This window comes from Vicugna pacos, chromosome 16, assembly GCF_048564905.1.
Source record: "Vicugna pacos chromosome 16, VicPac4, whole genome shotgun sequence".
Lineage (NCBI taxonomy): Eukaryota > Metazoa > Chordata > Mammalia > Artiodactyla > Camelidae > Vicugna > Vicugna pacos.
In genome coordinates this window covers 49,058,987-49,072,568 of record NC_133002.1, presented here as the reverse complement: position 1 = coordinate 49,072,568, position 13,582 = coordinate 49,058,987, and the positions used below count along the sequence as shown (strand labels likewise).

Genomic DNA, 13,582 nt, shown 5'->3' with positions numbered 1-13,582 from the left:
TTCACCCTAATAAGGCTCTGTAGGTAAATCTGAACATACACTACAACCAAACCATTTGTGACTACAAAGCATATTGCTTTAGTAACCTCTATTTGTGTAAAACTGCTATACTGTATGCATAGATATATATTTAATATATAAACCTGATATATTTACATATATTTAAACTAACACAAATCATAATTCTGTTCCTAAAACTGTATTACATACTATAGTAGTGCTAAGCATACTATGGAATCATATACCAAATTTACATTAAGCAAAAATATCATTCTAGACCATTCGACTCATGCTAGAAAGTGCTCAGCAATCTCCAACCCAAAATACCCCCAACTTGCTTACTGTGAATTATCTTCATTATGTATCCTTTTTAGTTCCCTGATATGTAGATTTCTAACCCTTTCTAGCCTTTCCAGCTCTGCCTGGATCTCTGCTTCTTCCTAAAATGAAAAGGGAAAAAACCAACTCAGAACACAGGAAATTTTACCTTTTCAGAATCTCATTGCAAAAACAAAAGCAGACACTTCTCTTATGAAAAGCTAAAGGAAGATGTTTTGCACTGAAAAAGATTTTTTTTTAAGAACAGAATTCTAATCATAAAAAAAACCCCACAGCAAAATAATAAATAAAATTCAAACCACACAGAGAAGTATAGCAGCAAAAATGAAAGTCCTCTGCACCCCCCTTTCTCTTCTCCATGCCCATTCCCCAGATATATACACTTAAGTTTCTTGCGTTAGTTTCCAGAAATGTTTGTTTTGTGTTTATACATATAGGCATGCACTTTTTTCTTTTTCAAACAAAAACCAGGTTCTCTATTAGGTTCTTTCTGTTCTGTAAGTGTGGATTACACTTGCTGCCTTAAGTTCTACTGACTTAACAAGATCTGAGAACCTACAGGGGGAGGCGGGAGGGAGACACACACACACACACACCAATAGCAGTTTATTAAATGCTTACTGACCATCTTCAAGATAAGCAGTAAACACCAAAAATGTATAGGCTGCTGAATTAAAGACATGAGCCATCTATATCTAAGATACCCTTGTGAACACTATCAATAACAAATTCTGTAGGTGCCTTTGTGTTACAATATGGCTCTTCTTAGTTCGGGCAAGAGGTAAGAGCTGCTATGTGATTTAAAATATCATAATAAGTTAAATATCAATTTCAGCACCATCTGCTCTTATTTTTACATTTAATTTTTACCAAAAAGATAATCACTTGTGAAGCCTTATGAGGTATACAGAATTATCTACTGGTTACATCATTAGTGGGAAAAGCACTCTCACTGGGTGGCTGCAGTTGACTTGAAAATTGAAAGATCAGAACTCCACTATTAGAAAACTAGGTGTAATAGTGAAAGTACCTATTGAAGATTCTTGCAGATATATGAAGCTATTAATTTGTCCAAGTGACCAAATAGCTTCAACAACAAATGTAGACTAAAAATTGTATTTCTCCAGACAGATTTTCTCATCATACTTACCTTTTTAAGATGACCTAATCTGAGTTTGAAGATTTCTTCTTGTTCATGGTATTCTGCTAAAGTTAACCTGGAAAATAATGACAGAAATTTCAGTAAATTATTTGAAATCATAGTGTGCTTAATGCCAAAGCATGTTATACAGTACACTGAATCTCTTAGTTAAAATGACCAAAAGACAGATTATCCTGCAGTCTTTTGATGAGAGAAAAACTTCTGTGATTTATCAGATGTGATGTGAAGGAAGGAATTCAAAGCCAGAAGTCGAATTTGTAAAAAATGAGAAAAATAAATGAGCTATATTTTTACACTCCTTATGAAACGAGTTTTATCTCATACCTTACTCAGATGAAAATCCATTAGAAGAGACAACCAAAAATTATATGTCTTAAAGTTTTTTTAAAGGGGAAAATAATAAGCCAATGTATTTTATTATTTTTGATAACTCTTAGATCTTGATATTAAGAGAAGAACAACATAGCAGGAAGAGTCCAGCTTCATAGCAGCACTGTTTACAATAGCCAAGACATGGAAACAACCTAAATGTCCATTGACAGATGAATGGATAAAGAAGATGTGATGTATATATACAATGGACTATTACTCAGCCATAAAAAAGAATGAAATAATGCCATTTGCAACAACATGGGTGGACCTAGAGATTATCACATTAAATGAAGTATGCCAGACAAAGACAAATATCATGTATCATTTATATGTGGAATCTAAAAATGTGTGTCTGTGTGTATATATATTATATATGTCTGAATTTTATTTACAAACCAGAAATAGACTCACAGATATAGAAAACAAACTATGGTTACCAAAGGGGAAAGGGGGGACGGAAATAAATTAGGAATTTGGGATTAACAGATACACATTGCTATATATAAAACAGATAAACAAGGATCTACTGTACAGTACAGGGAACTATATTCAATTTCTTGTAATAAGCTATAATGGAAAAGAATCTGAAAAAAATATATATGTATCTAAGTATGTACACATATAACTGAATTGCTTTGCTGTATATCTGAAGCTAACATTGTAAATCACTTCAATAAAAAATAAAATTAAAAAAAAGAAAGAGTCCAGGATTTGGAGTCTGAGGACCAGGGTTCAAAGTACAACTCAGGCCACATGACCTTGGGCAAGCAACTTTAATCTCAGTTTCCTAAAAATGCAGCAAGTAATGATACTTATCTTAAAAAGCTGTTATGACTATTAAAACTAGAATGTGAAGAGAAATAATCTGTAAAATTCTATATAACACAGTTCTCAGTTCTCACAGGACTGACTTGATGGGTCATCACTCACTTCATGTTCCACCTAACCTCAACTGCATCCTCTTATCTCAAAAACGAACATGTAAGAAGTGATATCTTACTCCTCCATCTTAACCCTCTTCACATTCTAGAAGCACACACATGTATTTCAAAGTTTGTTCTAAATAGCAAGAGAAAGAAGGAACAGCTATCCTATCAACCAGGAAGGGCCACAAAATAGAGCCTTTTGAGGTCTGACTAAAAGAAAATTAAAATAACAAGAAAAACACACCCACTAGGGCTGTTTTACCTATCTTTTCATAGTTGCAGAAATATTTACATCCATTACTCCACATCACACAAGTTAAAAAGAAAGAAATGAAAAATCACAGCTAAGAATTCTCTCTGCCTGAAATAGGTTCAATACCAGGAAAGGATAATGTAACTCACTCCAAGACTCCAGAGGACTGCTTCTGGCTTCTAGCCAAAGGAATGAGCCAAGTCACATACTCTAATTAAAGACTGGACTCACAGCCTTCCAGCTTGGATTTTACACAGGACTCCAGATGGCAACTGCTTACTGACACACTACTGGCCTAGACTGAATTCTAATTATTATTCTACAGCAAAAAAACAACTTGTGCCTGCTTTATCACTCCTAAGCCAACAGTCTTATGCAGTAGCATTAAATAATTGTCAAGTAATACTGGAAGGAGAGTGCCTTCACAAAATAAATACAGGAGCCAGGAAAGAGAAAATAATCAAATTAATGTGTACAGCATTTGCCTAAAGAATTCTTCAAATATGGGCTCCTACTTGGACTTTTTGAAAGGAAATATTTTTTCTTAGACTCTAGTTTTAAAATACTCAGAGTGAAGATGTTTTCCAAACTTACTCACTGTGCATACTTTTATCACTATACTTAAAGTAATTATTAGTTTATTCATCTGCTCATTTTCCCTAAAGAAACTGTGAGCTCCTAAGGCTGGGTTGTATCCTTCAGCTCTGTATCCCTAGTGTCCAGAACAGGGCCAAATACATAATAAGCATTTAACAGAGACTTACTAAATGAATGTCAAGGAAAAGGCTCCCCAACACATCAGGTATGTATGGGGTGAGGACTGGTGTTAAGCCATCTCTCTCACTGGAATGAAGAAAGATACATTTCTGGGATGTCATGAACTTTTAATAATGGTGTAATGTAAGTATTATTATACTTGAGGTGGATTAAGGGTTAATTTGCTTTTGTGAACTAATATGAAAACATTAAAGGCAAAAGACATATTAGTCAATAAATTACACAGTATCATTATCCCTTATTTGTGGCTCTCTTTAAATCCCACAATCACATAGGGGTGACCAGTTAGCTCAGATGGTTAGAGCGTGGTACTAATAAATCCCACAATCACAGCTTTACAATATTTCTTTTTCCCTTGAAAAAAAACCAGTGTAGCCACTATAAATATACTGATTACAATACCAATGACTATTTCTATGAAAAAAATATTTTAGATTTCAAACATCCAATTCGGAACCTGACTTCGCGGCTACCATCAATTCTTTAGAGATTTTTTACACTATTATCTGCAGGTCTTTTTTCCCTTTTTAATTTGAAAGCCTCTTGAAGATAGAGGTGATGGCTTAAATATCTTCAGGGTATGCATAAGAGATATTTTTAAATAGGTGAGTAACATACAGGTTTCATGCCAATCCTAACTGTTCAGCAGTCGTGCCTCGTCGGCAAACTATAACCTGTGGGCCATTTAGCTCACAGTCTGTTTCCGTAAATAAAGTTTTACTGGAACACAGCTACACTCATTCACTGATGTACTGTCTATGGCTGCTTTCAAGCTACAACAGTAGAGCTGAGTAGTTGCAACAGAGACCCTCAAGAGTGCAAAGCCTAAAGTATTTACTATTTGGCCCATTAGAAAAAAAGCTTACCAACTCCTGTCCCAGTGGAAGATTCTCTTAGTGGTCAAGGATTCAAAAATCAATTAGAGAAATCTGACACGGGGTTGGGGTGAAAAAGGAAGGCACCTGTGCTCTAAGCATTCTATTCCTCCTATGCATGGTAGCTATGGGGTAACTGCTGACTGGCAGTGAAAAAGATGGCTACACTGCAATTTAAGATACTGGTGTTTTCCTTAGGTCCCCAGACCAGGAAAAAAATACTGGGAATGTTAAGAACTGGCTTACTGGGAAAACATCCTTTTCCTAAAATAGTATCTAACTTACCTTAGGTTACGCCTAAACTTGTGGCTGTTAACTAAGTGCTCTTTAGACCACTAAAGAGCACTTTTCAGTTGTGCATTCTTGAGTCTGAAATGGTAGCCAGGTAATCCCCATAAGATGATACCAATGTATCATAACCTAAAACTGCACATCAGCAATTATATTATTTGAATACCTAATGACATTACTTTTGTTTTAAGAGTGACCAAAGACCATGATATCAACTTAAATGTCATTATTTCTCCCTCTTATCTGAAACTCCCTCAAGAAGATCAGGACTAAGAAAATGAGTTAATTTTATAGGGTTTTTATATGAGTTAAGCAAATCCATTTATGTAACTAAAAAGAAAGCTTAAGCTCCACAAATCTCCATAATTTATCGTTTTTTTCCAGTGCACTCAAAAAGACATTTGTATTTCAGAGGAGAATGTAGAATCTCACAGTTCACATCAGTACAGAACATACGTTTCATTCTCAGCTCCGTTGGTCTTGCTTTTCCTCTGTTTCTGCTCATTGGTTGCTGGAGGGGCCTGTCCCATGGCAGGAGGTTTCCGTTTTGCTAACATTTTTCGTTGTCTTTCTATCTCTTCTCTCTGTGAATTTATCCTTTCCTGTTGCCTAGAGATACAAAAGATGTCGCATAGAGGAAGAAGGTCAAAAGTTCTTTAAGATGGGTATAGAATAAACACAAATATCTTTATATTTGATAGACTGTATATCTGATAGACTTCAGAAAAAATAAGCCCCTTTAAGTAAGGAGAGATTTGATTTTAACTTCAGGTTGGAAGGGCCAAATATATGGTGAAAGAACAATTTTTTGGAATGAGTTCGTGTTTAAGACACCAGTTATGATTATTCTCAGAATAGGAATGTGGGCAGGAAGGAAAAATCTCAAATTTCTACTGTGACCTTATTTTCTAACTCAAAAGGAAAAAAATTGCTGATTCCTTTTTAACAGTTAGAAAACAACTCTCTGGTAATGAACCCATTAAAGTAAAGAACTGTATTTACATAAGAAAAAAGGTATAAGAGACCCCAAGTGTCTTTTTATTTGGAGTAACATTTTCTCAAATTCTACCTAGAAAGATATCAAAATTTGAATAATGCTAAACAAAGTGAAAGAAGGTCTTCATTTATTCTAGTCTAAGTGAACTGCTACCAACCAGTCACTGATACGGTGAAACCTACACTAAGTTTTTTAAGAACAATTATGTACATTTAGAGAAAGTAAAATGAAGCCCTTCAACTAGTAAAAAAACTCCTTAGGAAACAGTACTTAAAATGAATTAATAAAAAACATATATAAAGACTTGCAATATCTAATACCATTGTCATTGGGAATGTATTTCTGAATAAGATACAGAGTATTTTCAAATATGATGCTGCATTTTTCTAGATTAAACTAGTTTATAAACTAGGAGTCAATAAAAATACCCATATAAGTAATCCACTTTCTCTCATGTATACTGTTACCTGACAGACACTAAGGTTTATAGACTTGGTACATAAAAATATACCAAGATTGGAGATTAACCACTTAATAGACTACAATCTTTAAAGCATGTATCACAGTTGACTTGACAGTCAAATGCTAGCTCCCTTCTCCTTCTCTGTCTACCATGCCTTTTCCCCCATCTCCTTTTCTTGATCCAACTTGTACTTTTTTAGAATGATAGAATCTAATTTTTCAAATCTATATTCTCAAATGAAATCTATTCCACCCTCTTCCCTGAACACTATAGTCGACAGTCTCTAGACTTTTTCCAGATTCAGTATATCTTTCTCAGAAGAATGGCAACCAGAAAAAATAAGATGCCCATCATACAATTTATGCTGCCATTATCTATAAGGGCAATTAAGTGTTAGCAAGGTTAACCTAATCAAAACACTGCAAATAAATATCTATTCATCTAATACAATTCTCTTGGCTTTAAGAGGAGCTGACTCACTGATTAGATGTCAGATTAAGAGCAAAGTGGAAATTTTAATTCGAGAGTTGTCTGCTTGTCTGAAAAAAATCTTTTAACTATCATTAGAGACATGCCTTTCCCTCCAAAATATATGTATATAAATAATTCATAGCTTGAAAGAATTCTGGATTGAGGTACAGAATTCTTAGGTAAAATCATAATCTTCCTTCTCACTCAATGAGTGTTCTCAAGGAAAACATTTATCTTCTCTAAATATGAGTTTCCCAATCAAAAAATTGATAAAATATCTTTAGTTTATTTCTACTCTTTCAGGGCCATGATGTCAACGCACTCTGAATTCTATGAAGATAACCATACAATATACAGTTTAACTATAAACTACAGTATGCTAGTGGTGTGCCACAACATTTTGTCTTTGAAGACTAACTGCTTTGGAAGATTGAAATTTTAGCAACTATCCTTATTAAATATAAAATAAAACTGATTTCTTATAGTTTTCAGGGAGAATCCATTCATTTAATTTCCAAATTCACAAAGAAAGGCGCCCCACAACCATCATATATAAACCATAAACACAGGGTGCTCTTGTGCCAAAATGCCTCTGGAGACATCTTTAAACTGTATATTCTGAAAATGAGAGAGCTTGCTTGGACCTGAAAACTGATGCACCAGAGATCAACGTTACATATGATAAGGATTCCTACATTAATCCTGGATGTTCTTGAAACTATTTAGCTATTTATACTTCTAAATAAAAGTCATCTAAAAATAGTCTATCAGTGATACTTCGTTTAGGTTTATTTTGGGAAAACACAGTTATTGACTTAATCATACTTTAACTTCTCTTGGAACAAGAACAATGTCTTATCAACTCTCATATCTCCAACACATATAACAGTGCCTTTTAAACAGCTGACTCTTAAATATTTCTTGCACTGCATCAATTTTAAAGAATGCTCACCCTTCATCACCCATGGAAAGACTTTTTCTACCATCTTTTACAATAGTATTAATGATCTGATACATTTACTTCACTCAAATCTAAGTAACTCTATTTAAAAAGCCATTACCTGTAAAAGCAAACAAGACAATCAGCTGTAGGTACCATTATCAGTTGAACTGCGTCACCCAAAAAGATACATTAAAAGTCCTAACCCCCAGTATCTCAGATTATGACCTTTGCAAATGGGGTCAATGAAGACATAATTTGTTAAAATAAGATCATACTGGAGTAGGGTGGGTGTCCTCATAAGAAAGTGTCCTCATAAGTATGACTGGTGTCCTCATAAGAAAAGAAGACACAGAGACATATGGGGGAACACACTGTGAAGATGCTGCCACAAGCCAGAGAACACCAAAGAAGGGTCCTCCCTAGAGGCTTCAGAGGAAGACAGGTCCTGCCAACACCTTGATTTCAGACTTCTAACTTCCTGAACTGTGAGAGAATAAATTTATGTTGTTTTAAACCACTCAGTTTACAGTATTTAATGACAGTAGCCCTAGGAGATGATTATAGGCACTTTCACTAGCAAAACTGTATTTAAGATTCCAACCATACTACACATAACTAGTAGGAGAGGTATTGAAATATACATATTTTCAGACATTATTTTAGCCAAAAAAATTTTAGTGGTGATCTGCAGATAGTGTCCGAATATCTCAGATAAGAATTTTTAAAGATTCATATGTTCTGTGTCTACTGGGAACTGTGAAATGGTATGTACTACTCAAGGGAGATCTGACATTTATTGAATCAACAAAAAGAGTTGTCACTCATTTTATGGATCATGTGACAAAAAATCAGATGGTTCACAAGAAATCACGTTAAAATGGGATTCTGTAATTCCTTACACATCAGACTAAATACATGGACTAGCATTACAATGCTATAAAGTTTAATTTATTCCCTCTAATCATCCACATCTTAAACGACCACAGTTTTGTATACAGGTCAAATCCCATTACTTTAATGTTGCCTATTTTAATAGAAAGAAAATCTTCATAAAGAATTTTTTTATTGCCTTATCATTGACTATTTGAGGCTTTGAGACTTATTTAAATAAAAAACTGTATACTGAATAACAAGAGACTTTAACGTCACTACTTTCTCAGAACTGTAAAATAAGCTACTTATTCAACAGGTTCAAAATCACCAGGAAAAATGACTAACCTGGCTCAAAAAAATATTACAAATCTAATATGATCTCCCTATTAGATACAAATCTTCTGTTTTAGAGGCTTAAAAAGATCACTCAAAAAAAAGCAAGGAACAAAGCGAGAATAAAAGAACTGTGTTGAAGCTCCTGCTGAGACTACATTTTTGATCATCTGACTAATTTTTTTAATGTCTTGAGGTTTGTCTCTTCCCATAAAACCTAGAACGGCTTCAGCTACCTTACCCACCAAATTATGTCATGGAGTTTCTTATACACAGGTTACTATTATCTGTGAGGATATCAGATACAGTCTTTTACAAGTAAAGAACTTCAATTTCTGCATTAAAATTAAGAAAGGGAATTAATTTGTTAAAGTAAAACTCCATAAAATATTATACCTATAATTAATAGATATCAGCCAGAAACAGCTTCTCAAGAGACGGGATGGATATTCTTCAATTTACATGGCTTAAAACCATGAAAACATGCTGTCCACTAAGAAGAAACAATCCTGGTTATGGGTCTCATTTAGATAGTCCCATTTCTCTGGTCTGATGGCTCTACAGCAAAGTCATCATTTTGTACTTTTACTATATAAGACTTCTAGAACCTTCTGGGCATCAGGCTACTTACAGAAAAAAAGAAAAAAACACTGCTACTATCAGCAAAAACTGTAATCACTTCTTAAAAGTAATTACATTTTACATCTCTATACAAATCCACTAACCTTTTATGCCTAATTAAGTCTGTAGACATTTTAAAAACTGCCATCTGAGGAGTAACCGTTGTCAAGGGCTGGTTGACACAATCACATGTGGGACCCAGTCTGAGCTTAGGTAGCTCTGACCAGCAACCAGGGATACAAGTTTCACTTTCTGTCCCATTCCAGCAAAACTGGGTGGTGTGTCACTTCCAGGGCAATTTGTACATCTTGGTCAGGGTGTTATGCAATAGGCATCATGCTCCCCGTGCAGCAGCCATTTACACTGCCCTGGTGCAATTCTGCTAAGTACCCAGCCACCTATGCTTAGAGCTCAGAATGGACGCAGCTCTGAGCTTCTGGTATGTGACCTAATTCAAAAGACTTTTTTCTTCCAGGGTACCGTATCTCTAACTGATAGCCTCTTATCACACCAAAATATGCATACGTGAGGTATATTTATGAGGCAAAAATACACCTAAACCAAGTTGGAGGTTAAAGGATCACATATAAAGCACTGACCAGAGTTTAGTTTCAACAAAGCATTATTAATAACATCAGTATATGTACTTTTCTTTCAGGCATAAATCTGTTATTATTTATGTTTCACTACTATTCAAAAGTAGTTCCACCCTTTCAAATCAATGCTCAGTAAGTTATTTCAGCAAGGAAAAAAAGGTAGGAAAGGCAGTCTACGGAACCCTTCAAGTCACAATGATCTACAGATCAGTTTGAGAGCCCATGATTAAAAATACAATATGTCACCCCCCAACCCAGTCTCAGATGGAAATGATCTAACAATCAAAATAAATATAGCACATTGTAAATCAACTATACTTCAGTAAAAATTTAAGAATAATAAATAAATAAATAAATAAATAAATAAATAAATAAATAAGAAAAGAAAGAAAGAAAGAAAGAAAGAAAGAAAGAAAGAAAGAAAGAAAGAAAGAAAAAGAAAGAGAAAGAAAGAAAGAAAGAAAGAAAGAAAGAAAGAAAGAAAGAAAGAAAGAAAGAAAGAAAAGGAAAGGAAGAAAGGATGGAAGAAAGGAAGAAAGAAAGAAAGGAAGAAAGGAAGAAAGGAAGAAAGGAAGAAAGGAAGAAAGAAAGAAAGAAAGAAAGAAAGAAAGAAAGAAAGAAAAAAAGAAAGAAAGAAAGAAAGAAAAGAAAGAAAGAAAGAAAGAAAGAAAGAAAGAAAGAAAGAAAGAAAGAAAGAAAGAAAGAAAGAAAGAAAGAAAGAAAGAAAGAAAAGGAAAGGAAGAAAGGATGGAAGAAAGGAAGAAAGGAAGAAAGAAAGACCATAGGGTACTAGAACCTGAAGATACTTCAACTCCTAAGCTAATATTAGCTATTTACATAGTTGAAATTTTAGGATTTTAAATGTCAATTCCCTCCTTGGAGTAAATATTTGAATGTTTCAAACCAAAGTTATAATAAAGTGAAAGAGTGCTCAAGATTCCAAGTTGCTGACAGGCACAGACAGTGGAGCTAGTCTACAGCCTGACCGCTGGCTCAGTCCTTGCCTTCAAAGAGGTGACCATCTCTGATGACTGGATACTGTCCCCTTCAAGAGCATCAGGGACATGCCCTATAAGGTTCTTCCAGTGCTTTATTTTGTTTTATACCTAACTCAGGAAATTCTTCCTTGGGTCTTTGCTTGTTTCATTTTCCTTTGGGCCCAGAATAAATGCTCAGCTGACTCTTCATGAAAATCCATTACATAATGAAAAGGATACTGAGTCAAGCCCCAGATTTTTCTTCCTTAGTTTTGCCGATTTTGAACCTTTTAAGCTTCAAGGTGCAACTTGTTTTCTATCCTCTGTTACTTGTGTCATTTTTTCCTAGGACTTCAACTCATTCCCTATATTTCTTTACACATGTGGTGACAAAAACTGAATGAAAAGATGACTACCAGTACTAAGATTATTAATGATTACAATTACAAAAACTTCTGTAAAAATCCAAACCAACTTTTCAATTCTCAATTTAATCATTACATTTCACTTACTTTATAAGGTTCTGGAAAGCATAACCGTCTGTCCACTGTTCAGTGAACGAGGCCCCATGTCGGACAGTGGTAAAGTGGCCCAGTCTCAAGCGATCTTGCATGCTTTTATCTCTACATGCCATCTTCTCTTGTTTTGACTTAGAAGGACAAATAGAAAATAATTTTATTGTTCTATGAGAACTCAGATACAGCATTATGTTTATTTTTTTCTACTACACTATTCAAAGTTTAGTACAACTGGCTAAATCAACATCGACCTTAGGAAGTAACCTAAAATTTTAAATGAATATTCTGTATTAACACATACTTTATTACTTCTGTTATAAAAATGGAAAAAAGTGGTTTCCTTTCTATAAAATTAATAGATTAAGAGATGAAGCAAAATTCTCCTCAGTATCTTTGACAGCAATGAAATAACTTCCTTCACTTTTATCACTGTTGCCTGTCTTTTTAACAGCATTTCAAATATTTCAGCAAAAGAAACCACTAGTCTGTCTCAAACTTCTAGCTTGTAATGATTTCATTAAAAAGTACTGCCATCTTAAAACCTTCTCTAAGAGATAAGTAAGTACTGGGGAATGTCATTTTTTAAAAAAACTTCCAAGAAACAGTTACTAAGTTGCAACTAATCATTAACTATAATAAAGGAAACATCAGCCAATTAAAGTATTCATATGAAAGTATATGCCAACTTAATTATCACATTATTATATATATGTTACTCCAAACACCATCTCAGAAATGGAAATAAAATGTTTGTAATAGTAACAAGATGTGCACTTTAATTAATAGGATGAATGTAAGAATTTAGGAGAGCAATACCCTGAACATTCTCAACTAGCACAAGCTGCCCTTGTCCAAGCAACATCACACTCAAAGCGACGCACAATCAGAAAACAAACCCAAAATTATCACTCTGAATGCTTGGTTCAATGTCCATGTAAGAAAGAATTCTAATTGTCATATCATTAGACATCTTTTCTTTATTTTTTATTTTTTATTTATTTATTATTGAATTAGTTATTTGGGGGGGGGATAACTAGGTTTATTGATTTTTTAGAGGAGGTACTAGGGCTTGAACCCAGGACCTCATGCATGCTAAGCACGCATTCTACCACTTGAGCTATACCCTCCCCCAAGATGTCTTTTCTTAAGAAGCAAAAGCAATACTCTGAAGTATGTTCATCTAAGGTAAAGAGTAAGAAGCCACAACAATGACACACACTAAGCATCTTGGGATAGAGTTCAGGCCACCATTAGTCACTTACTTTTTCTATAAGGAGTTTCTTGCTCATTGTCACACATCGATTTAATCGTTCTTTGTATTTCTCTAGCATCTTTTGCTGTTCATCAATCTGCCGTCTCAAATCACAGTTGGCCTTCAATGGAAAAAAAAACTTTTTAATTAGCTCTAAGGAAGCCAGATTAATACAAAAGCAGTTTACAGAGTTGGAAAATCATTTCTGTTGTTCAATTAAAAGAAAAACTAAGGTGCCAAGAGGTAAGAGTAACTGTCTTTTTAAAAAAGAAGGTAAATACTTCACTCCTTGATTCTTAATAAACTTATCATTTATTAAAGATGAATTCTGTTACTAGAAGTGGCATGTTTTCCTACTGATCATATTTTACTTCTCCCAAAAGCCAGTTACAGGTGAATTTAGTATACCACATACGCTTAAACTGTCATGAAATAAAAAACATAATGAATGAGATGTTTAAAATTCATACAAAGGGTGATTAAGAACTTACTAAAAAATTACAGAATTAAAAAAAATGTTCTTTATTTTAAAACTGGTCTTTT

General features: G+C 34.1%; 1 protein-coding gene across 5 annotated transcripts in view; it reads right to left on the bottom strand.

Moving 5' to 3' along the window:
• The window catches only part of TLK2 (tousled like kinase 2), a 114,648-nt gene that overhangs the window by 22,424 nt on the left and 78,642 nt on the right, over window positions 1-13,582 (bottom strand). For all 5 annotated transcript variants that reach the window (XM_072939364.1, XM_072939365.1, XM_031685570.2 and 2 more), the window contains 5 exons: window positions 13,050-13,160; window positions 11,782-11,918; window positions 5,452-5,604; window positions 1,490-1,556; window positions 343-440 (listed from right to left, as the gene is read on the bottom strand). In XM_072939364.1, the coding sequence (XP_072795465.1) occupies window positions 343-440; window positions 1,490-1,556; window positions 5,452-5,604; window positions 11,782-11,918; window positions 13,050-13,160 (566 nt within the window). The remainder of the gene's footprint in view (window positions 1-342; window positions 441-1,489; window positions 1,557-5,451; window positions 5,605-11,781; window positions 11,919-13,049; window positions 13,161-13,582) is intronic.